This window comes from Salmo salar, chromosome ssa17, assembly GCF_905237065.1.
Source record: "Salmo salar chromosome ssa17, Ssal_v3.1, whole genome shotgun sequence".
NCBI lineage: Eukaryota > Metazoa > Chordata > Actinopteri > Salmoniformes > Salmonidae > Salmo > Salmo salar.
In genome coordinates this window covers 50,276,919-50,301,153 of record NC_059458.1, presented here as the reverse complement: position 1 = coordinate 50,301,153, position 24,235 = coordinate 50,276,919, and the positions used below count along the sequence as shown (strand labels likewise).

The window sequence follows — 24,235 nt, the reverse complement described above, 5'->3', positions numbered from 1 at the left end:
CATCTCTAACAATGTACCATTTTCCCAGGTGACAAACTCAATACACAACTTTAATCTCTAAACATCAGGGAAAGTTTTAATGACACCAAACTAGTTTCATAACAAAGTTCGAGTGGTCCTCAAACACACAATGCGCGTGTTTAACAAGCTCTCTGTATTGTTATAACAATGGTCCGAATGCGCATTCGTCAACAGCTCAGGACACTTCCGAATCTCCATGAGAAAGCCCCCGGTGAGAAAGTGTCCCGGTGAGCCGAACACAGCAGGTTTATGCTAATCAACTCTGAGAGGAGGGGAGCGCTGGAGCCATTTTGTAGTCATTTAAAACTTGCTCCTAGATTAATGTGACTGCGCTCCGTGGATACTATGGATATTAAGTGTCGTTTCCACTTTGAAACTTCACCATGAAGGATAAAAGAAAAAGGGAGAAGGATAGTTAATGCTTTTGTGGAGGTGTTTCAATGAAGTTGAATGGGATTTGTTGGAGTTTTAAACCATGGAATTACCGATGTATTGGATCTGGGTTTGTGTTCTATTCAATGTGCCCTTGCTGGGATGTTTCGAGCTACACCTTTCGGAGACGTTACAAACTGGGACCGTTTTGGCAAATTTGTCCCTGGGGCCCGGTTGGACTTACAAAATCGACAGGACTTTAACTCCTAAATACATTCAGAACTTTTTACAAGTGGAATGGCAAGAAGGAGCTCTCCGTATGTACCGAAAAGTGGATTGTGTGCGCTTATTGAGGAACCCGGTGCCTGTCTATATCAGGATAGGGTCGTTGACGTCTGAAAATTTTGTTTTGACACATTTCAATACATTTGTACACGGACAAGACTGTTTTATCAAATACAAGAGAAAGAGCACAATAGGTAAACTCGACATTCACATCAATTACCTTTCCAACCTGGAAGCAACTTCCTGCTTATCCGCAGGTAATTTGCTTGTGAATGTAACAAAACTTTTGCCTGCCTTTACGCGAAATACCAATTTTTCTGCCTCATCATGTACTACTGGGAAAGACTTGAGAGCAGTTTTTAAACATGGCAATCTATTGCTGGACGAAGACTACTGTTTGGGGCACGGAGAGCTGCGCCAGGTGCATTTGCATTGTACACTGCGTGCTCTGAGTGACCGGAGCGTCCGCGTCTCCGTGCGCGTGAGGTTGCGGTTGGTGACAGTGGTTGAGGGAGAGACCCATGGGCAGTTATCATCATCATCACACACCATCCAGATTGTGCCTGGCAAATGGAACCAACGAAAACGGAGAAATGTGAACACGCCTCCCCAGTTTCAGCTCCCCAACTACCAGGTGTCTGTTCCCGAGAATGAACCATCAGGGACCCGCGTCATCACACTGAAGGCCACTGATCCGGATGATGGAGAGGCAGGTAGAATAGAGTATGGAATGGAGGCCCTCTTTGACAGCAGATCCAACGACTTTTTTGTAATAAACCCTCAGACAGGTGCTATTACAACAGTGCAGCCTTTAGACAGAGAGGTCAAAGACACACACGTCTTCAAAGTAATGGTAACGGACAACGGCTCCCCACGGCGCTCGGCCACGTCTTACCTCACCGTGACGGTCAGCGACACCAACGACCACGGGCCGGTGTTCGAGCAGACTGAATACCGGGTAACCATACGGGAGAATGTAGAGGTGGGCTTCGAGGTCATGACCATAAGAGCCACAGACGGGGACGCACCCTCCAACGCCAATATGGTCTATAAAATCGTCAACAGCGACGGAGTGAACGCCGGTTTTGAGATCGACCCACGCCACGGGCTAGTGAGGATCAGAGAGCGGCCCGACAGAGAGACCATGTCCCAGTACCAGCTTATCGTGGAAGCCAACGACCAGGGGAAAGACCCTGAGCCCCGTAGCGCCACAGCCACCGTCAACATCTCTGTAGAGGACGAGAACGACAACTACCCCCAGTTCAGTGAGAAACGTTACGTGGTCCAAATCCCTGAGAACGTGGCCGTCAACTCTAAAGTCACTCAAGTTCAGGCCACGGACAAAGATGAGGGAAACAACGCTAAGGTCCACTACAGCATCATCAGTGGCAACGTAAAGGGACAGTTCTACATCCACTCTCCCAATGGGGTCATCGATGTCATTAATCCCCTGGATTACGAAATGATTAGAGAGTATAATTTACGGATTAAAGCTCAGGATGGTGGCAGGCCTCCGTTGATCAACGGGACTGGGATGGTGGTAGTTCAGGTGGTTGACATAAATGATAACGCTCCTATGTTCGTCAGCACGCCGTTTCAATCCACTGTGCTGGAGAATGTGGCCATTGGCTACTCAGTAATCCACATCCAGGCTATAGACGCTGATTCTGGGGATAACGCCCGTCTGGAGTACCATCTCACCGACACCTCCCCTGGTTTCCCCTTTACCATCAACAATAGCACTGGGTGGATCACGGTCGCCGCAGAGCTCGACAGGGAAACCACGGAGTTCTATACCTTCGGCATGGAAGCACGGGATTGTGGGATACCTGTGATGTCATCCTCAGCCAGTGTGAGCATCACGGTCCTAGATGTGAACGACAACATCCCGACCTTCACAGAGAAGGTGTATTCTCTGAAGATTAATGAGGATGCTGTGGTGGGGACCAGTGTGTTGACTGTGACAGCCGTTGACAGTGATGTAAATAGCGTCGTAACCTATCAGATCTCTAGCGGAAACACCAGGAATCGTTTTGCCATCACTAGTCAGAGTGGAGGCGGGCTCATCACCTTGGCGTTACCCTTAGACTACAAACAGGAGCGCCAGTACGTCTTGACGGTAACTGCTTCGGACGGCACACGTTATGACATGGCACAGGTGTTCATCAACGTCACGGACGCCAACACGCACCGTCCTGTGTTCCAGAGCGCCAACTACCAGGTGATGATTAGCGAGGACCGGCCCGTGGGGTCCATTGTGGTCGTCATCAGCGCCACCGACGAAGACACGGGTGAAAACGCTCGCATCACGTACATCATGGAGGACAACGTCCCCCAGTTTAAGATCGACCCCGACACAGGCGCCATCACCACCCAGATGGAGATAGACTACGAGGACCAGGCGTCGTACACGCTAGCCATCATCGCCAGGGACAACGGCATTCCTCAGAAGTCCGATACGACCTATGTGGAGATGATAATCCTGGATGCCAATGACAACACACCTCAGTTCCTACGGGACATGTATCAGGGGACTGTATTTGAGGACGCACCCGTTTACACCAGCGTGCTCCAGATATCTGCTTCCGACAGGGACTCAGGGTCCAACGGCAGGCTGAGCTACACCTTCCAGGGTGGAGATGACGGGGAGGGGGACTTCTTCATCGAGCCCTACTCTGGCATCATCAGAACAGCCAGGAAGTTAGACAGAGAGAACGTGCCTGTGTATACCCTGAAGGCCTTCGCTGTGGATAAGGGGATTCCTCCTCTCAAAGCAGTGGTGGACATCCAGGTGTCGGTGCTGGATATCAACGACAATGCGCCCGTGTTCGAGAAGGACGAACTGTTTATCTACGTAGAGGAGAACAGTCCCGTCGGTTCCGTCGTGGCTCGGATCAGCGCCACCGACCCAGATGAGGGAACCAACGCTCAGATCATGTACCAGATCGTCGAGGGGAACATCCCAGAGGTCTTCAAGCTGGACATCTTCAAAGGCGACCTCACCGCCCTCACGGACCTCGACTACGAGTCCAGAACCGAGTACGTTATTGTGGTCCAGGCCACGTCCGCTCCGCTCGTCAGCCGGGCCACAGTCCACATCCGTTTAGTCGACATCAATGACAACGACCCGGTTCTGCAGAACTTTGAGATTATCTTCAACAACTATGTGACCAACAAGTCCAATAGTTTCCCCTCAGGGATCATAGGGAAGGTACCTGCCCATGACCCAGACGTTTCGGATAAACTCCACTACAGTTTTGAGTCGGGGAATGAGCTGAACCTGCTAGTGCTGAATGCAGACACGGGGGAACTAAAGCTCAGCAGAGACCTGGATAACAACAGACCTCTAGAGGCCCCCATGACTGTCTCTGTCTCAGGTAAGAGCACCTCAAATGTATACATGCAAATGGGTTATCCGCTTATTACCATGTCTTATTATTATTGTTATTATTAACTATTATTACCTGTCTTATTACCTAAAGAAAACACCTTGTTCATAAATCATATTCTTCTGGACTTTATTTAGAGGTGTAAAATAGGCCTATTTTCCTGCTGGCAGAGTTGAATGAGTAAGCAAAATTGTTTATTCAAGATGGATATCTCAGTGGTGACTTGCATGGTCTGGTATGACCGAGAGTTGAATGAAATGAAGTGAAGAAGCATTTAAAAGTAAGCTATTTTGGTTTTCCGCTCAGTTTGCTGCTTGCAGAGTGGAATAAGTGTAAGAAATATATGTGAGATAGATAATAGATATTATATCTATCGTCTGGAACTATGTGTAGTTGACTGCGTGTTCTATTGAAGCAACGCAGAGCTTAGGTCCTAGCTGAAGTGCTGTATATGTTTAGTGAGTGGTAGTTGGAAGGTGTAACAGTATCTGGCTCTACCGTTTTATACTGTTTGTGTGATACTGTATTGTGGTGGTTGATGGTTGCCTGTGTTCATAAAAGGTGCAATTATACCAGGTGCCCTTATTTTTGAACCAATGTTGCTGTTTTTTTCACTGCAGAAATGCAGTTTGCACATATCAACATTATAGCACGCTAGACACCTTCTTCAAAGAGCTCACCTTAGAAGTGAACAGCTTATGTTGGCCCCTTTTCCACTTAGGTTAGCAGGAATGGTTAGTGTGATGATCAAAACTGGGGCAAAGTCTGTCTCACGCAGTCACTCACTGAAATAGTTCTCCGTGCTTTACATAGCCTTAGTCAGCATTTCGTGCTGGGTGATTTTTCTGCAATTTCGGTTAAAACGAGGAGTCCTTTTTGCTGATTGTGTTGTACACCCCATACCGTTTAGTGTAAAAGAAGTAAGATGGGTTATCTGCATTCGTCGTTAAGTCACGCAGAAATAATTTGTGTGAAAGATATCCTCTTATACAGCAGTATACATTGTTCTGTTAAATTACACATTACACTAATCCAAACACCCATAGCTCACACCCTCACAGAGACACTGTGGTAGAGGTTATTTCAACTGTAATATAGAGCATTGATGTTATACAGGCCTTCGTATTGACTTGTTTCAGGCAGTAAGTGGGAGAGAGGCATCCTATCCCCATGAGAGAATACTGTCATATTGACAGCTGTTTGTCTCTCTGTGAAGGCTTTTCTTTTAAATCAAGTTCCCCGATATGGCAAACTGCCTAGCACCTTAAGTCTCACTCACTCACTCACTCACTCACTCACTCACTCACTCACTCACTCACTCACTCACTCACTCACTCACTCACTCACTCACTCACTCACTCACTCACTCAATCCATCTCTTTCAATTTACCAAGAATGAAACCTCTCTATGCCTTTCCTTCTCAACATCTCTCATAATTAGTTATCTCAGTGACTTGTCTTTTTCTATGTAACAAAAGACAGTCTGTCCAGAGGCTCATGGTCACTAGTGGACCTTCTTTCGCATTCGCCGATAACAATTGGGTCTCTTGAGATCTCCTTGACAATGCTGACCCCCCGGCTGTCCCTCGAGGAGCACCCCTGCCCCCCTCCATCACACCATCAGAATAATGCATCTTACACACACACATTCTGACCTCCAACCTCCCTCCTCACTACTCTAGACACACTGTGATGTCAAATGTTAGGTAACCATTAACACTGGTGCTCTGACCTCTCAAACCCAGGCCCAGGGGAGAGGAAGGGCCCTCTAGGGACAACAGGAGACCAGACTGAGACAGACACCAACAGCCTGCTCCTGGCTTCCTTTACTAATGAAACACTAGCCCTTCTCTCTCTTTCAATATTAGGAAACAAATGTTTGTTCCTAAAAACAATTATATTATTAGTTAAGTCTGATCTCCTGGGCATAGAGATGGGCATAGTAGTGGTGGCTACAGATGTGTGAAATTGAACATTGTTTGAATTAGATATCTATCTAAGATGTCTCTTTCTGTCATTTCACCCATTCAAACTAAGCTCTCAAAACCTGTTTAAATTGACCAAATTGTATTTTTCAAAAATGGGGTAAGAACAGGTGTTTTATTCTACCAACAGGAAAGGGATTGAAATTGTTTATCTAACCCTCCTGAAAGGCCAGAAGTACTCCCTGCCTGTCAGATATCACCAAGATAACGCAGGTTAACATTCTAGTCACAACACCACTCTGTCTCTCCCCTTAGAACAACACCGATGAGGAATGGTAGGGGCTGAGTGTTCCCACTGTAATACAATATCTCTTATCTGGCTAGCTCAACATTCAACAAGCTTTTCCCTCTGAATTTAGCTCTCTCGGTTTATTCACCATAGTCTTAATAAAAGCAGAGCCATTGACTTGACTATGTAATGTATCTATCTCCTCAGGCTTCTATCTAGATACCTAAGTCTTTCTAAGGCCCAGTATACAGTTCTGTCTGTGTTATATAAGCTGTCTGTTTGTGTGGCCCTCTGGGCATAATAGAGACGAGGGATGGATAGTGTTACTCTTCTGTAGGCCGACTTTGTGAAATGTACCTTAATGATTTGGAGTGATTGGTGCTAAATCATAATTTCCACTTGGTCTCTCTCTCGCTCTTTCTTCTTTTGGAGGTAAGGAGGGAGGGATGAAGGGAGGGAGAGCTTGCAGTGTGCCGCTACACGCACACACTCCTTTGTTCTCCCTAGGGGCCTTTAGCTAGCGTCTCCTAGGTTTGGCCCTCGACCCCACTCTGTAGGAGCTACATAGTGTTCTCTCCCTATCTCTCTTTCTCTCTACAGTCTCATTTTCTCTTCCTCTTGCTCTCTCTTTCTCTCTCTTTCTCTGAAGTTTATCTCCATAGCACCCAGAAGAGGTTTACCGTTTCATGTAAGTCCCATAATCAGATTTCTGGAGGAATCTAAGAGGTTTAATTTGATTTACATGAGGTCACTACTGCAGCAGCATGAATAAAATAAGAAGTAGAGATGTTTTAGTATATTAGGTGCTGAATACGTCTTACAAGAGGTTTGCTAAAGGAAAGGACTAAAGTAAGGAGATGTGTGTGGGAAAGAGGAGAGTGTGGCCCCTGTCCAGCTGTGCCAGTGAGCGCTGCCTGTCACAATACTACCACTGCTGCCACTGACTGCACTCAACCAGCTGCAACAGAGAGGCAGAGCGAGAGGGGGTTATTGGTGTGGAGGGGCTCCTTCCTATGTCTACACACAACCTCTGACCCCTATGATAGATGTCCTAACAATGTCCGAAGAGGCTCGTAGAGATGAATCACTACCTATACAGGTGCTACCTAGAGCAACATTGGCCTGGTCCCAGATCTGTTTGTGCTGTACTGCCAACTCCTATGGATATTGTGACCATAAGTGTTGGCTATACGGCACACACCGATCTTGGACCAGGCTTTAGTTTAGAATGAAGATAGACACATGACAGATTGGATCTGTGGGTTCGGAGATTGATGGATTTGTTGACATGTGATGTAAGTCATCCTCTATTCATAGACCAGATTTTGTTTACATGTTGATGTGCGTGATGTGGTGGTATATTAGTCTTGGCACTGAAAGTAATTTATATCAGCAAAGCAACTCCCAGGTCATTCCTAAGACATTACAACCTTCTCTCTCTCTCTCTCTCTCTCTCTCTCTCTCTCTCTCTCTCTCTCTCTCTCTCTCTCTCTCTCTCTCTCTCTCTCTCTCTCTCTCTCTCTCTCTCTCTCTCTCTCTCTCTCTCTCTCTCTCTCTCTCTCTCTCTCTCTCTCTCTCTCTCTCTCTCTCTCTCTCTCTCTCTCTCTCTCTCTCTCTCTCTCTCTCTCTCTCTCTCTCTCTCTCTCTCTCTCATTTATATATATATATATATGGTGGGACCAACAGCAGTAATATTGGACATGGGATTACCATCAACAACAACAATATTAATCAGAACAACAATACATTAAAGAAATGGTAGTAGGCCAGTGTCAACATGACTGAGAAGACACATGACCTGGTACGAAAGACAAAACAAAACAAGATGGGAAATATTATCGACATTACATTGCACTTTTCACTGGCTGTCCCTCAGGTTGTGGCAGGAGGACACATATTTGGCTTCCAAAACTGCACATTTTGGCTTTTCACCCAATAAATATTAGATTTTTTTTATTCATGTTTTATAGTTAACAAATTCTTTGTATTGAATGAACATTTTGGGAAAGAAATATTCTCTTAGGTCTGAGTATTTGTCACAGTGTAATATGAAATGCAGCTCTGTCTCTACCTCTCCCCTGGAGCAGAGTGAGCACAGCCTGTCCTCTCTGGGCAGCCAGGTTTGTCTGTGACGACCGGTCTCTATAGCCAGACTGTGCTCACTGAGTCTGTACCTAGTAAGTGTTTTCCTCAGTTTTCTATCAGTCACAGTGGTCAGATAGTCTGCCATCATGTACTGTCTGTTTAGAGCCAAATAGCATTGAAGTTTACTTAGATTTTTTGTGTGTTGTCTTTCCAATAGGTGATATATTTTTATTTTTGTTTTGTGATGATTTGGTTGGGCCAGATTTTCTGAGTGCTGTATGGGGTTGGTTTGGGTTAGTGAACTGAGCCTCAGAACCAGCTGGCTGAGGGGACTCATCTCTTGTTTCATCTCTTGACATTGTAGAGCTGTGTGATGGAATGTTTTGGGGTCACTTGTTTTTAGATGGTTGTAAAATTTGATGGCTCTTTTTTCTATTCGAATGAGGAGGGGGTATTGGCCCAATTCTGCACTTGCAATACCGTCTTGCAAAACTCTGCATGCAGTATTTCGATTGGATGTTTGTCCCATTTGGTGAATTCATTATTAGAGAGTGGACCCCATACTTCACTGCCATATAGAGCAATTGGTTCTATAACTGATTGGACATTTTTGAGCCAGATTGTAATTGGAATTTCGATTTTGATGTTCCTTTTAATGGCAATAGAATGCTCTTCTTGCTTTGTCTCTCAGCTCATTCACAGCCATGTGAAAGCTACCTGTGTTGCTGATATTTAGTCCTAGATATGTGTCGTTTTTGGTGTGTTCTAATAGAACTGTGTCCAAATAGAATTTATATTTGTCATCCTGATTTCCCGGACCTTTTTTGGAATAGCATTATCTTAGTTTTTTTTAGGTTAACGGTCAGAGCCCAGGTCTGACAGAACCTGTGAAGACGATCTAGGTCCACGATCCAGGTCATCTGCGTACAGCAGACACTTGATTTCAGTGTTGTGTAGGGTGATACCAGGTGCTGCCGATTCTTCTAATGTTTTTGCCAATTCATTAATGTAGATGTTAAATAGTGTTGGACTTATTGGGCAGCCCTGTTTCACTCCCCGTCCCTGACAGAAGAAGTCTGTTTCCTTGTTGCCAATTTTAACCGCACATTTGTTTTTAGTGTACATTGATTTAATAACATCATATGTTTTCCCTCCAATACCACTTTCGATTAGTTTATAAAAAAGACCTTTGTGCAAAATTGAATCAAAAGCTTCTTGAAATCTACAAAACGCGAGTAGATTTTGCCTTTGTTTTGGTTTACTTGTTTGTCAATTAGAGTGTGGAAGGTGTAAATGTGGTCTGTTGTACGATAATTTTTTAGAAATCCAATCTTGCTTCTGCTCAGGACGTTGTGTTCGTCAAGGAAATGATGTAGTCTGCTATTTATAATACTGCAGAGAATTTTCCCCAAGTTGATGTTAACGCAAATTCCTCTGTGATTATTTCGGTCAAGTTTGTCTCCATTTTTATAGGTTGGTGTGATCAATCCCTGGTTCCAAATATCGGGGAAAATACCTGCAGTGAGGATAATGTTGAAGAGTTTGAGTATAGCCAATTTGAATTTGTGGTCTGTATATTAGATCATTTCATTTAAAATACCATCAGCACCACAGGCCTTTTTGGGTTGGAGAGTGCATAGTTTTTCCAATAATTCTTCTTCTGTAATTGGGGTATCCACAGGATTCTGATAGTCTTTGACTGCTGATTCAAGGATTTGTAATTTTTCTTGTATATCTTTTTGTTATATTGCTGTTTGTTATATTGCTGTAGAGGTTTGCAAAGTGATTTCTTCACATATCCCCATTTTGGATAGCCAATTCCTCCTGATGAGATTTGTTTAATTTATTCCAATTCTCCCAGAAGTGGTTTGATTCTATGGATTCCTCAATTCCATCCAGTTTGTATTGCTTCAGTGTTTCCCCATATTGAAGGCGTATATTTTTGTTGTCTGGTTCTCTGTGTTTTTGATTAGATATATTCCTCAATGACTTTCTTAAATTTTTGCAATCATTATCAAACCATTTTTCATTATCTGTTATTTCTGGTTTGCTCTTATGCTTCTTTAGATTAGCCAAGGAGGCACATTTGTCAAATATAAAGTTTATGTTCCAAACAGCCACATTTACACCTTCATTGCTGAAGGAGAATTTTAAGGCTAAAAAGTTGTCCAGAGAGATTGTATTTTTTGGCTACTATCTGCTTTTTGGTAGATGTCTGTACTGTTTGCACTCCATCTATAGGCCTGTTTAGTACCATGTCATTTATTGGGCTGTGATGCTTCATGGTTGGGTTCCGCTCTTCTCAGATACACAGTGATTTCTCTCTCTCTCTCTCTCTCTCTCTGTCTCTCTGTCTCTCTGTCTCTCTGTCTCTCTGTCTCTGTCTCTGTCTCTGCATGCTGGGAGTTTTTTGGGAGTTTGAGTGTTTGGTGTAGAGGGCTCTGTCCTAACTTATTTTCTTGATTCTGTTCTTGGTCTTTTCTTTCAATTTTATTTTCTATAGTGGAGGGTCAATGCACTATTTGTTTTAGCGGTATCCACACGTTTTTTTCAAAGTTAGGGTGGAAGGTGTGGTGTGCGCGATGGCTTCTCAGCCCAGTGTCGATACGGCATGGGTTCAGGTGTGTTCCTGAGAATGGAGTTAAAGTGGAGGAGGTTCTGCTCGCAGTCGGTAAACAGGTAGGAGTTGAATTTATACATTCTGCTTCTAGAATGAACAAAGCTGTGGTTGTGTTCATGAAAAGAGCAAATTTGGTTGGTAGGCTAATTGCTAATGGAATATTTGTAAGGGGTGTGTTGGTGCCAATTTTGCCTCTTTCTACCCCTTCGACAAGGGTGGTAGTTGCAAATTTGCCTCTGTTTATATCGGATGATCAAATCAGGAAAGAGCTGTGTCGTTTTGGTAAGTTTGCTAGCGGTTTTCGTGTACTGTCGGCAGGTTTTCAGGCAGATGCCGTTAAGCACGTTGTTTCGTTCCGGAGGCAAGTGTTTATGTTTCAGAATAACAATGAGCATCAGTTAAATGTGCATTTTAAAGTGAGGCATGGGGAGGGGCTCTACGCAGGGTTTGCCAGCACAGATAGTCTACGGTGTTTTGAGTGTGGGGATTTGGGGCATAAGAGCTTTGGGTGCCCACATAAAGGCCGTAGACAAGGTGAGGGCACAAGCGCCAGTGGGGGAAATTGAGGTGAACGTGCAGGGAGCAATGAGATGCAGACAGCAGAGGCTGGGCCTAGTCATACCAGGGATGGTGGTGTAGATGAGGCTGGGCCTAGTCAGGCTAGAGATGGTGGGGTAGCTGAGGCTGGGTCTAGTCATGTTATGGATGATGGTGTTGATGATGCTGGGTCTAGTCAGGCTATGGATGGTGGTGTTGATGATGCTGGGTCTAGTCATGCTAGAGATGGTGGGGTAGCTGAGCCTGGGTCTAGTCATGCTATGGATGGTGGGGTAGCTGGGTCTGGGTCTAGTCATGCTATGGATGGTGGTGTTGATGATGCTGGGTCTAGTCATGCTATGGATGGTGGGGTAGCTGAGGCTGGGTCTAGTCATGCTATGGATGGTGGGGTAGCTGAGGCTGGGTCTAGTCATTCTATGGATGGTGGTATAGTGGAGGCTGGGTGTAGTCATGCTATGGATGGTGGTGTAGATGAGGCTGGGTCTAGTCATGCTATGGTTGGTGGTGTAGATGAGGCTGGGTCTAGTCATACTATGGATGGTGGGGTAGCTGAGGCTGGGTCTAGTCATGCTATGGATGGTGGTGTAGCTGAGGCTGGGTCTGGTCATGCTATGGATGGTGGTGTAGTGGATGCTGGGTGTAGTCATGCTATGGACGGCGGGGTAGCTGAGGCTGGGTCTAGTCATGCTATGGATGGCGGTGTAGCTGAGGCTGGGTCTAGTCATGCTATGGAGGGTGGTGTAGATGAGGCTGGGTCTAGTCAGGCTAGAGATGGTGGGGTAGCTGAGGCTGGGTCTAGTCAGATTATGGATGGTGGTGTAGATGAGGCTGGGTCTAGTCAGGTTATGCTAGTGGATGAGGAGAGTATAATGGGGAAGTGTAAGGGACTTGGGGGAGGAGGAGGGTGTCAAGTGGAAAAGGAAAAAGGGGGAGAAGAAAGGAGGTGGGAGGGAGAGGCTGGTGTGGTCAAAGGCACCATGGAACCTTTGCCTGGTGCTGGGGGGAGGCCCTGACAAGAGAGGAAGGGCAGGTGGTCAGGATGGGAGATTAGGAGGAAAGTGAGTCTGAAGAAGAGGATGATGAGGTTTTTTTTCAGACTCCTCCTCAATGGGTCCGGAGCTGACAGCCAGTCTAGCAGAGGGGTCTAAGTACACGTTGAGGGAACTGACAAGGTTCCTGAATGAGACCAAAGGGAAAAAAGTTAATCTTAACCTCTCTAGGGTCGGCGGGACGAAATCGTCTCACCTACTCAACAGCCAGTTGAATCCCGTGGCGCGTTATTCAAATACCTTAGAAATGCTATTATTTCAATTTCTCAAACATATGAGGAGGGGCTCTATTTTACACCATTTTAAAGACAAGACTCTCGTTAATCTAACCACACTGTCCGATTTCAAAAAGGCTTTACAACGAAAGCAAAACATTAGATTATGTCAGCAGAGTACCCAGCCAGAAATAATCAGACACCCATTTTTCAAGCTAGCATATAATGTCACATAAACCCAAACCACAGCTAAATGCAGCACTAACCTTTGATGATCTTCATCAGATGACAACCCTAGGACATTATGTTATACAATACGGCATGTTTTGTTCAATCAAGTTCATATTTATATCAAAAACCAGCTTTTTACATTAGCATGTGACGTTCAGAACTAGCATACCCCCCGCAAACTTCCGGTGAATTTACTAAATTACTCACGATAAACGTTCACAAAAAACATAACAATTATTTTAAGAATTATAGATACAGAACTCCTCTATGCACTCGCTTATGTCCGATTTTAAAATAGCTTTTCGGTGAAAGCACATTTTGCAATATTCTAAGTAGAGAGCCCGGCATCACAGGGCTAGCTATTTACACACCCACCAAGTTTAGCCCTCACCAAAGTCAGATTTACTATAAGAAAAATGTTATTACCTTTGCTGTTCTTCGTCAGAATGCACTCCCAGGACTTCTACTTCAATAACAAATGTTGGTTTGGTCCAAAATAATCCATAGTTATGTTCAAATATCCTCTGTTTTGTTTGTGCGTTCAAGACACTATCCGAATGGTAAAGAAGGGTGATGCGCACGACGCATTTCGTGACAAAAAAATTCTAAATATTCCATTACCGTACTTCGAAGCATGTCAACCGCTGTTTAAAATCAATTTTTATGCCATTTTTCTCGTAAAAGCGATAATATTCCGACCGGGAAATCGTGTTTAGGTTCAAAGAGAGAGAAAATAAAAACATGGGGTCGACCCGTGCACGCGCCTCCGTCCCATTGTCCTCTGATAGAGCACTTACCAAAAGCGCTAATGTTTTTCAGCCAGTGGCTGGAATTACATCATTCAGCTTTTTCCCGCCTTCTGAGAGCCAATGGGAGCCGTAGGAAGTGTCACGTTACAGCAAAGATCCTCAGTTTTCATTAAAGAGAGCCAAGAAGAACAAGAACTTGTCAGACAGGTCACTTCCTGTAAGGAATCTTCTCAGGTTTTTGCCTGCCATATGAGTTCTGTTATACTCACAGACACCATTCAAACAGTTTTAGAACCTTTAGGGTGTTTTCTATCCAAAGCCAATAATTATATGCATATTCTAGTTTCTGGGCAGTAGTAATAACCAGATTAAATCGGGTACGTTTTTTATCTGGCCGTGCAAATACTGCCCCCTACCCCCAACAGGTTAAGGCCTTTTTTTCTGATCCGAGAAAGTTTGTAAGATCAGTACAACATGCTATAAAAAATGAGGGGTATGGTGTCCTTTCACCCAGGAAACAGTTTAGGTTGAGGAAGTGGGTCACAACAGTGCGTAAGGGTCTACCTTCAGACGCTGTTTAGATGTATAGTTTCTTTCTGGCACTGGGGCTTTTTGAGCTTTGCTATTGGTCTCTTTCTTTGCTGGCTTTTCTCCCACTTCTTATGGAGACTCTTCGACTCTTCTCCCACTTCTTATGGAGACTCCTCATGTTCCTCATGAGGCTGGAGAGGCTGAGTACAGCAGGTCTCTCTGATTTTTACTCTGCAGTACTGAGGGCCTGGCAGCTGCTAAGGTCCACATGAGCACGAGAAGGGAGTGTGGAGCCTGGGCTGTGGGTGTGGGTGGAGCCTATCTTCCACAACCCAGCCATCCTTTTGAGATTGGTTCAATCGGCCACCCTGCGGAGGCGACTAATGGTAGCGGGCTTACTAAGGCTGGGTGACCTGCGACTGCTGGGAGAGGAGGGGTGGAAAACCCTGGAAGTCCTGGCACAACAAACAGGAATAACGTCTCTTAGGCTGATGGAGAGATTCCTGGAGGAGGTCCAGGAGGCACTGTCTGAGCCGGTAAGGGGGGTGTTTGAGCGACCAAAGGGGGAGGGGCCACCAATGTTTCCGCCAATGCAGGTGACGGCAGAGACTGGGGACTGGCAGGGGGTCTGGAGGACTTGTTAGATTTTAACACTCCGAGCTTGGGGGAGTTTGAGGGGGTGGGAGGTAAAGCCCTCTACAACCTCTGCATTAACCTCTTACATCTAGACGTTCCGCTAGCGGAACACCTGCTCCAATATCCAATGATAGGCGTGGCGCGAATTACAAATTCCTCAAAAATACAAAAACTTCAATTTTTCAAACATATGACTATTTCACAGCATTTTAAAGATAAGACTCTCCTTTATCTAACCACACTGTCCGATTTCAAAAAGGCTTTACAACGAAAGCAAAACATTAGATTATGTCAGCAGAGTACCAAGCCAGAAATAATCAGACACCCATTTTTCAAGCTAGCATATAATGTCACAAAAACCCAGAAGACAGCTAAATGCAGCACTAACCTTTGATGATCTTCATCAGATGACAACCCAAGGACATTATGTTATACAATACATGCATGTTTTGTTCAATCAAGTTCATATTTATATCAAAAACCAGCTTTTTACATTAGCATGTGACGTTCAGAACTAGCAAACTTCCGGCGAATTCACTAAGAATTTACTAAATTACTCACGATAAACGTTCACAAAAAGCATAACAATTATTTTAAGAATTATAGATACAGAACTCCTCTATGCACTCGATATGTCCGATTTTAAAATAGATTTTTGGTGAAAGCACATTTTGCAATATTCTAAGTACATAGCCCAGGCATCACGGGCTAGCTATTTAGACACCCGGCAAGTTTAGCACTCACCAATATCAGGTTTACTATTATAAAAGTTTGATTACCTTTTGTTGTCTTCGTCAGAATGCACTCCCAGGACTGCTACTTCAATAACAAATGTTGGTTTGGTCCAAAATAATCCATCGTTATATCCGAATAGCGGCGTTTTGTTCGTGCGTCCCAGACACTATCTGAAATGGTAAATCAGGTTCGCGCGCATGGCGCAATTCGTGACAAAAAAATTCTAAATATTCCATTACCGTACTTCGAAGCATGTCAACCGCTGTTTAAAATCCATCTTTATGCAATTTTTCTCGTAAAAAAGCGATAATATTCCGACCGGGAATCTCCTTTTAGCTAAACAGAGGAAAGTAAACAAAGCTTTCGGTCGACGCGGGCACGAGCCTGAGTCTCACAGTACTGTAACCAGCCACTACCCAAACGCGCTACTTTTTTTCAGCCAGAGCCTGCAAAGCCACGATTCAGCTTTTTACCGCCTTCTGAGACCCTATGGCAGCCGTAGGAAGTGTCACGGGACAGCTAAGATCCTCACTCTTCAATAAACAGAGACAAGAAGAACGACACCTTGTCAGACAGGCCACTTCCTGCCTGAAACCTTGTCAGGTTTTTGCCTGCCAAATGAGTTCTGTTATACTCACAGACACCATTCAAACAGTTTTAGAAACTTTAGGGTGTTTTCTATCCATATGTAATAAGTATATGCATATTCTAGTTACTGGGTAGGAGTGGTAACCAGATTAAATCGGGTACGTTTTTTATCCAGCCGTGAAAATACTGCCCCCTAGCCATAACAGGTTAAGGTGAGGAACATTAGGAGCCTAACATGAGTGAAGGCACATCAGTGGCAGGGGGTATGTGGGGAAGAGAGTATGTTGGGTTTTAGATGGAGGGGGCTCTACAAACCCCCAGCACCAAAGAGGTCAGGGGACCTCCAGTGGAGGGTTCCACATGGAGCCCTGGCCACTAACAGCTGGTTGGCACGGGTTGAACCAGGAGTCAGGCAGGGGTGTCCTTTCTGTGTTGAGAGAAACTGTGATTATGTGTTTCTGTGTGCGCCAGGTTAATGCCATTAATGTCTCTGTTGGAATGGCTGTGTGAGAGGTTGGGGGTGGATTTTACTGTTGGGATGTTTGTAATGGGGTACAGGTATTCAAATAAGGAAAAGGCCAAATGTGTTTTGTTGAATTTTCTGTTTGCTCAGGCAAAGTTGGCTATTTGGATAACAAGGAGGAACATGGTCAAAGGTGGGGGGATAACAGACCCTTTACTATTATTTAATGGCATGGTCTCTGCGTGCCTTAGGGTGGAATTTGAGTTCTATAAAATAATAAAAAAGTGTGGAGATGTTTCAGGAGATATGGTGTGTTGGGGGTGCTGTCTGTACAGCTGAGGAAGATGTTTTGGATATACGGTTGTAGAAGTTGAGTTTTTTTTGGTTATTGTGATATGTATTTTTTTGTATCGTGTGGCAGAGGGAAAGGTGAGTATGGTACATGTATGCAGTACAGGATATATTTTGGTATTCTATTTTAAGGGGTGGGTGGTGAGGTTTTAATGAAATTAGAATGTTTCATTAAAGAAAGACAAAAAGTCTCCTCTCTCTCTCTCTCCTCCTGGTTTGGAGGCTATGTCTGTCCTTGGTGTCTATAGAAACTGTTATTAGATTACAGGAACAGTCTGGGTCTCACACACACAGGCACATTGCTCTGAAACTCGCAGACTTTGAACAAAACACCAGGCTATGCCTAGAATTCCTACATCAGCCAAGGGAAGAAATTAAGCTCCCCATAACTCGCTGGTTGGAACCAAGCCTAGAGTATTTCAATCCTCGTATTTCATCGTTACAACATTACATTTGATTAACTTAAACAGAACCAAACTAGTACAATGCATTCGAAAAGTATTCAGACCCCTTTTTCCACATTTTCTTACGTTACAGCCTTATTCTAAAATGTATTAAATTGTATTTTTTTCCTCATCAATCTACACACAATAACCCATAATGACAAAGCAAAAACATATGTAAATATCTTATTTACATAAATATTCAGACCCTTTACTCAGTACTTTGTTGAAGCACCTTTGGAAGCCATTACAGCATGACACTACAAGCTTGGCACACCTGTATTTGGGGAGTTTCTCCCATTCTTCTCTGCAGATCCTCTCAAGTTTTGTCAGGTTGGATGGGGAGCATCACAGCACAGCTATTTTAAAGACTCCAGAGATGTTAGATTGGGTTCAAGTCCGGGCTCTGGCTGGGCCACTCAAGGACATTCAGAGACTTGTCCCGAAGCCACTCCTGCGTTGTCTTGGCTGTGTGCTTAGGATCGTTGCCCTGTTGGAAGGTGAACCTTTGCCCCAGTCTGAGGTCCTGAGCGCTCTGGAGCAGGTTTTCATCAATGATCTCTCTGTACTTTGCTCCGTTCATCTTTCCCTCGATCCTGACTAGTCTCCCAGTCCCAGCCGCTATAAAACATCCCCACAGCATGATGCTGCCACCACTATGCTTCATAATAGGGTTGGTCCCAGGTTTCCTCCAGATGTGACGCTTGACATTCAGGCCAAGGAGTTCAATCTTGCTTTTATCAAACCAGAGAACCTTGTTTCTCATGGTCTGAGAGTCCTTTAGGTGCCTTTTGGCAAACTCCAAGCGGGCTGTCATGTGCCTTTTATTGAGGAGTGGCTTCCGTCTGACCACTCTACCATAAAGGCCTGACTGGTGGAGTGATGCAGAGATGGTTGTCCTTCTGGTAGTTTTCCCATCTCTACAGAGGAACTCTGGAGCTCTGTCAGAGTGACCATCGGATTCTTGTTCACCTCCCTGACCAAGGCCCTTCTCCCCCGATTGCTCAGTTTGGCTGGGCGGCCAGCTCTACGAATATTCTTGGTGGTTCCAAACTTCTTCCATTTAAGAATGATGGAGGCCAAAATGTTCTTGGGGACCTTCAATGCTGCAGAAATGTATTGGTACCCTTCCCTAGATCTGTGGCTCGACACAATCCTGTGTCAGAGGTCTACGGACAATTCCTTCGACCTCATGGCTTAGTTTTTGCTCTGACATGCACTGTCAACTGTGGGATCTTATATAGACAGGTGTGTGCCTTTCCAAATCATGTCCAATCAATTGAATTTACCACAGTTGGACTCCAGTCAAGCTGTAGAAACATCTCAAGAATGATGAATGGAAACATGGTGCACCTGAACTCAATTTCGAGTCTCATAGCAAAAAGTCGGAATACTTACAGTTGAAGTCGGAAGTTTACATACACCATAGCCAAATACATTTAAACTCAGTTTTTCACAATTCCTGACATTTAATCCTAGTAAAAATTCCCTGTCTTTGGTCAGTTAGGATCACCACTTCATTTTAAGAATGTGAAATGTCAGAATAATAGTAGAGAGAATGATTTCTTTCAGATTTTATTTCTTTCATCACATTCCCAGTGGGTCAGAAGTTTACATACACTCAATTAGTATTTGGTAGCATTGCCTTTAAATTGTTTAACTTGTGTCAAACGTTTCGGGTAGCCTTCCACAAGCTTCCCACAATAAGTTGGGTGAATTTGACAGAGCTGGTGTAACTGAGTCAGGTTTGTAGGCCTCCTTGCTCGCACACACGTTTTCAGTTCTGCCCACAAATTTTCTATGGAATTGAGGTCAGGGCTTTGTGATGGCCACTCCAATACCTTGACTTTGTTGTCCTTAAGCCATTTTGCCACAACTTTGGAAGTATGCTTGGGGTCATTGTCCATTTGGAAGACCCATTTGCGACCAAGCTTTAACTTCCTGACTGATGTCTTGAGATGTTGCTTCAATATATCCACATAATTTTCCTCCCTCATGATGACATCTATTTTGTGAAGTGCACCAATCCCTCCTGCAGCAAAGCACCCCAACAACATGATGCTGCCACCCCTGTGCCTCACGGTTGGGATGGTGTTCTTCGGCTTGCAAGTCTTCCCCTTTTTCCTCCAAACATAACGATGGTCATTATGGCCAAACAGTTCTATTTTTGTTTCATCAGACCAGAGGACATTTCTCCAAAAAGTACGATCTTTGTCCCCATGTATAGTTGCAAACCGTAGTCTGGCTTTTTTATGGCGGTTTTGGAGCAGTGGTTTTTTCCTTGCTGAGCGGCCTTTTCGGTTATGTCGATATAGGACTCGTTTTACTGTGGATATAGATACTTTTGTATCTGTTTCCTCCAGCATCTTCACAAGGTCCTTTACTGTTGTTCTGGGATTGATTTGCACTTTTCGCACCAAAGTAGGTTCATCTCTAGGAGACAGAACGCGTCTCCTTCTTGAGCGGTATGACGGCTGCGCGGTCCCATGGTGTTTATACTTGCGTACTATTGTTTGTACAGATGAACGTGGTACCTTTCTGGTATTTGGAAATTGCTCCCAAGGATGAACCAGACTTGTTGAGGTCTACAATTTTTTTCTGAGATCTTGGCTGATTTCTTTTGATTTTCCCATGATGTCAAGCAAAGAGGCACTGAGTTTGAAGGTCGGCCTTGAAATACATCCACAGGTACACCTCCAATTGACTCAAATTATGTCAATTAGCCTATCAGAAGCTTCTAAATCAATTACATAATTTTCTGGAATTTTCCAAGCTGTTTAAAGGCACAGTCAACTTAGTGTATGTAAACTTCTGACCCACTGGAATTGCGATACAGTGAATTATAAGTGAAAAGATCTGCATGTAAACAATTGTTGGAAAAATTACTTGTGTCATGCACAAATTAGATATCCTAACTGACTTCCCAAAACTATAGTTTGTTAACAAGACATTTGTGGAGTTGTTGAAAAACGGGTTTTAATGACTCTAGCCTAAGTGTATGTAAACTTCTGACTTCAACTGTATGTAAATAAGGTATTTCTGTGTTTTATTTATTATAAATTTGCTAAAATCGCTAAAATCCTGTTTTCGCTTTGTCATTATATGGTATTTTGTTTAGATTGATGAGAAAAAAAGAATTGAACCCATTTTAGAATAAGGCTATAACATAAAATGTGGAAAAGGTCAAGTGGTCTGAATACTTTCCGAATGCACTATATCTAGTATACATTGACTGCTTCTGAGAAGAAATTAAATGTATTTATTTGTATATTGCTTTTTTTTCTTCTGATAGTGCATTTTTATTGCGCTTCTTCTCTTGTTTCACATGTAATGTAGCCTAGCTAAGTTGGTTTGTTCAATACTCTTCAACACTCTAGAAAGCAAGGGCATTGACTGTCGTGGCCCAGGATAGATAGCCTCTGATTCTCCTGTAGTAGTTCCATGACTTTAGGCTTGACCCCACCCTAGGCTTCTCTGTTCTTCTACAACAGAAGAGACAGAGGGAGAAAGAGAAGAGAGGACTGTGATTCGTGAACAGCAATTAAGCTGAAATAACAGTCTGAACTGGGTAAGCTGTGTCTCTCTCCCTGTTCAATGAGCGGGAAAGGAATTTGATTCATGTTTAATCTTGCACACTCACTCACTCGGGTGGGTGGTGTGTGTGTTTCTGTCATTGGTGCGTGTCGAGGTGACTGAGATTGTTGGAGGCTAGACTCAGAAACGTGTGGATGTGGTATAAGCCTAGTTCTGATGGAGGACAGGAAAGGGGGAGGATAGGAAAAGAGAGGAGTGTCTGAGAAAGGGCTATCCAGGGACACTGCAGGAACACATATTCCCTCAATCACCTCATACAGCTACTTTTGATTTATCGATGACATTCATTTATACCCTAATCCCCTTTGATTAGTGTACAGGCAATTCATTATAAAGATAGAGGGATTTTCTTGGCGTCTTATCGTCTCTGGTATTTCAGCAACGCTCATTGGTTTCTCTGTGCGTGTCTGGTCTTTACATGTACACTATCCAGCCAGTGCTAGCTGCAGGGCTGTATCAGCATTTACCAACCGTTAGGGCCCAGTGGACCAGCAGAGAGATATGCCTAGTGTTTGTGTATGTGTTTGTGTGGGCTAGGAGTTTGAAGTGGAACTAGTACTACCAGGGGATCAGGCTCGGCCACATCTCTCCTCTGTGTCCATCTCTGCAACTTGACATCTGGGTGCCTGTTTAAGGGTCATTTGAAATCTTGTGCCGTTTTGCTCTGAAAATAATCCCAGAGTGTAGCTTTAAAGGGTCTCGACAGATGGTAAATTACAGGCCTAGGAGTAAAGGTGATCTATAGTCTGGTCCTGTCTGGTTAGGACATTACTACCCTCAGGGCAAGCCCCGCTGGTATGGATTCCATGCAGTCTAGCTATGGATGGAGTGCCAAACAGAATATGCAGGCTAGGGAGGTTTTATTACCACTACTTTTACACTTTTGACAGTGAAGTTTTACATTTTAGTCATTTAGCAGACGCTCTTATCCAGAGCGACTTACAAATTGGTGCATTCACCTATAATATCCAGTGGAACAACCACTTTACAATAGTGCATCTAAATCTTTTAAGGGGGGGGGTTAGAAGGATTACCTTATCCTAACCCAGGTATTCCTTGAAGAGGTGGGGTTTCAGGTGTCTCCGGAAGGTGGTGATTGACTCCGCTGTCCTGGCGTCGTGAGGGAGCTTGTTCCACCATTGGGGTGCCAGAGCAGCGAACAGTTTTGACTGGGCTGAGCGGGAACTGTGCTTCCTCAGAGGTAGGGAGGCGAGCAGGCCAGAGGTGGATGAACGGAGTGCCCTTGTTTGGGTGTAGGGCCTGATCAGAGCCTGAAGGTACGGAGGTGCCGTTCCCCTAACAGCTCCGTAGGCAAGCACCATGGTCTTGTAGCGGATGCGAGCTTCGACTGGAAGCCAGTGGAGAGAGCGGAGGAGCGGGGTGACGTGAGAGAACTTGGGAAGGTTGAACACCAGACGGGCTGCGGCGTTCTGGATGAGTTGTAGGGGTTTAATGGCACAGGCAGGGAGCCCAGCCAACAGCGAGTTGCAGTAATCCAGACGGGAGATGACAAGTGCCTGGATTAGGACCTGCGCCGCTTCCTGTGTGAGGCAGGGTCGTACTCTGCGAATGTTGTAGAGCATGAACCTACAGGATCGGGTCACCGCCTTGATGTTGGTGGAGAACGACAGGGTGTTGTCCAGGATCACGCCAAGGCTCTTAGCACTCTGGGAGGAGGACACAATGGAGTTGTCAACCGTGATGGCGAGATCATGGAACGGGCAGTCCTTCCCCGGGAGGAAGAGCAGCTCCGTCTTGCCGAGGTTCAGCTTGAGGTAGTGATCCGTCATCCACACTGATATGTCTGCCAGACATGCAGAGATGCGATTCGCCACCTGGTTGTCAGAAGGGGGAAAGGAGAAGATTAATTGTGTGTCATCTGCATAGCAATGATATGAGAGACCATGTGAGGATATGACAGAGCCAAGTGACTTGGTGTATAGCGAGAATAGGAGTGGGCCAAGAACAGAGCCCTGGGGGACACCAGTGGTGAGAGCACGTGGTGCGGAGACAGATTCTCGCCACGCCACCTGGTAGGAGCGACCTGTCAGGTAGGACGCAATCCAAGCGTGCGCGGTGCCAGAGATGCCCAGCTCGGAGAGGGTGGAGAGGAGGATCTGATGGTTCACGGTATCAAAGGCAGCAGATAGGTCTAGAAGGATGAGAGCAGAGGAGAGAGAGTTAGCTTTAGCAGTGCGGAGAGCCTCCGTGACACAGAGAAGAGCAGTCTCAGTTGAATGCCCAGTCTTGAAACCTGACTGATTAGGATCAAGAAGGTCATTCTGAGAGAGATAGCAAGAGAGCTGGCCAAGCACGGCGCGTTCAAGAGTTTTGGAGAGAAAGGAAAGAAGGGATACTGGCCTGTAGTTGTTGACATCGGAGGGGTCGAGTGTAGGTTTTTTCAGAAGGGGTGCAACTCTCGCTCTCTTGAAGACGGAAGGGACGTAGCCAGCGGTCAAGGATGCGTTGATGAGCGAGGTGAGGTAGGGGAGAAGGTCTCCGGAAATGGTCTGGAGAAGAGAGGAGGGGATAGGGTCAAGTGGGCAGGTTGTTGGGCGGCCGGCCGTCACAAGACGCGAGATTTCATCTGGAGAGAGAGGGGAGAAAGAGGTCAAAGCACAGGGTAGGGCAGTGTGAGCAGGACCAGCAGTGTCGTTTGACTTAGCAAACGAGGATCGGATGTCGTCAACCTTCTTTTCAAAATGGTTGACGAAGTCATCCGCAGAGAGGGAGGAGGGGGGAGGGGGAGGAGGATTCAGGAGGGAGGAGAAGGTAGCAAAGAGCTTCCTAGGGTTAGAGGCAGATGCTTGGAGTTTAGAGTGGTAGAAAGTGGCTTTAGCAGCGGAGACAGAAGAGGAAAATGTAGAGAGGAGGGAGTGAAAGGATGCCAGGTCCGCAGGGGAGGCGAGTTTTCCTCCATTTCCGCTCGGCTGCCCGGAGCCCTGTTCTGTGAGCTCGCAGTGAGTCGTCGAGCCACGGAGCAGGAGGGGAGGACCGAGCCGGCCTGGAGGATAGGGGACAGAGGAGATCAAAGGATGCAGAGAGGGAGGAGAGGAGGGTTGAGGAGGCAGAATCAGGAGATAGGTTGGAGAAGGTTTGAGCAGAG

General features: G+C 45.1%; 1 protein-coding gene across 4 annotated transcripts in view; it reads left to right on the top strand.

Annotated features, from left to right (window-relative positions):
- Positions 1 to 227: 227 nt before the first annotated feature.
- Positions 228 to 24,235, top strand: part of celsr1a (cadherin EGF LAG seven-pass G-type receptor 1a) — a 138,554-nt gene continuing 114,546 nt past the window's right edge. Inside the window, exon 1 of one of the 4 annotated variants that reach the window (XM_045699674.1) lies at positions 228 to 4,055. In XM_045699674.1, coding sequence (XP_045555630.1) covers positions 497 to 4,055 — 3,559 coding nt within the window. In that variant the 5' untranslated portion in view covers positions 228 to 496. The remainder of the gene's footprint in view (positions 4,056 to 24,235) is intronic. The other 3 variants (XM_045699671.1, XM_045699672.1, XM_045699673.1) reach the window with 3 other exon arrangements.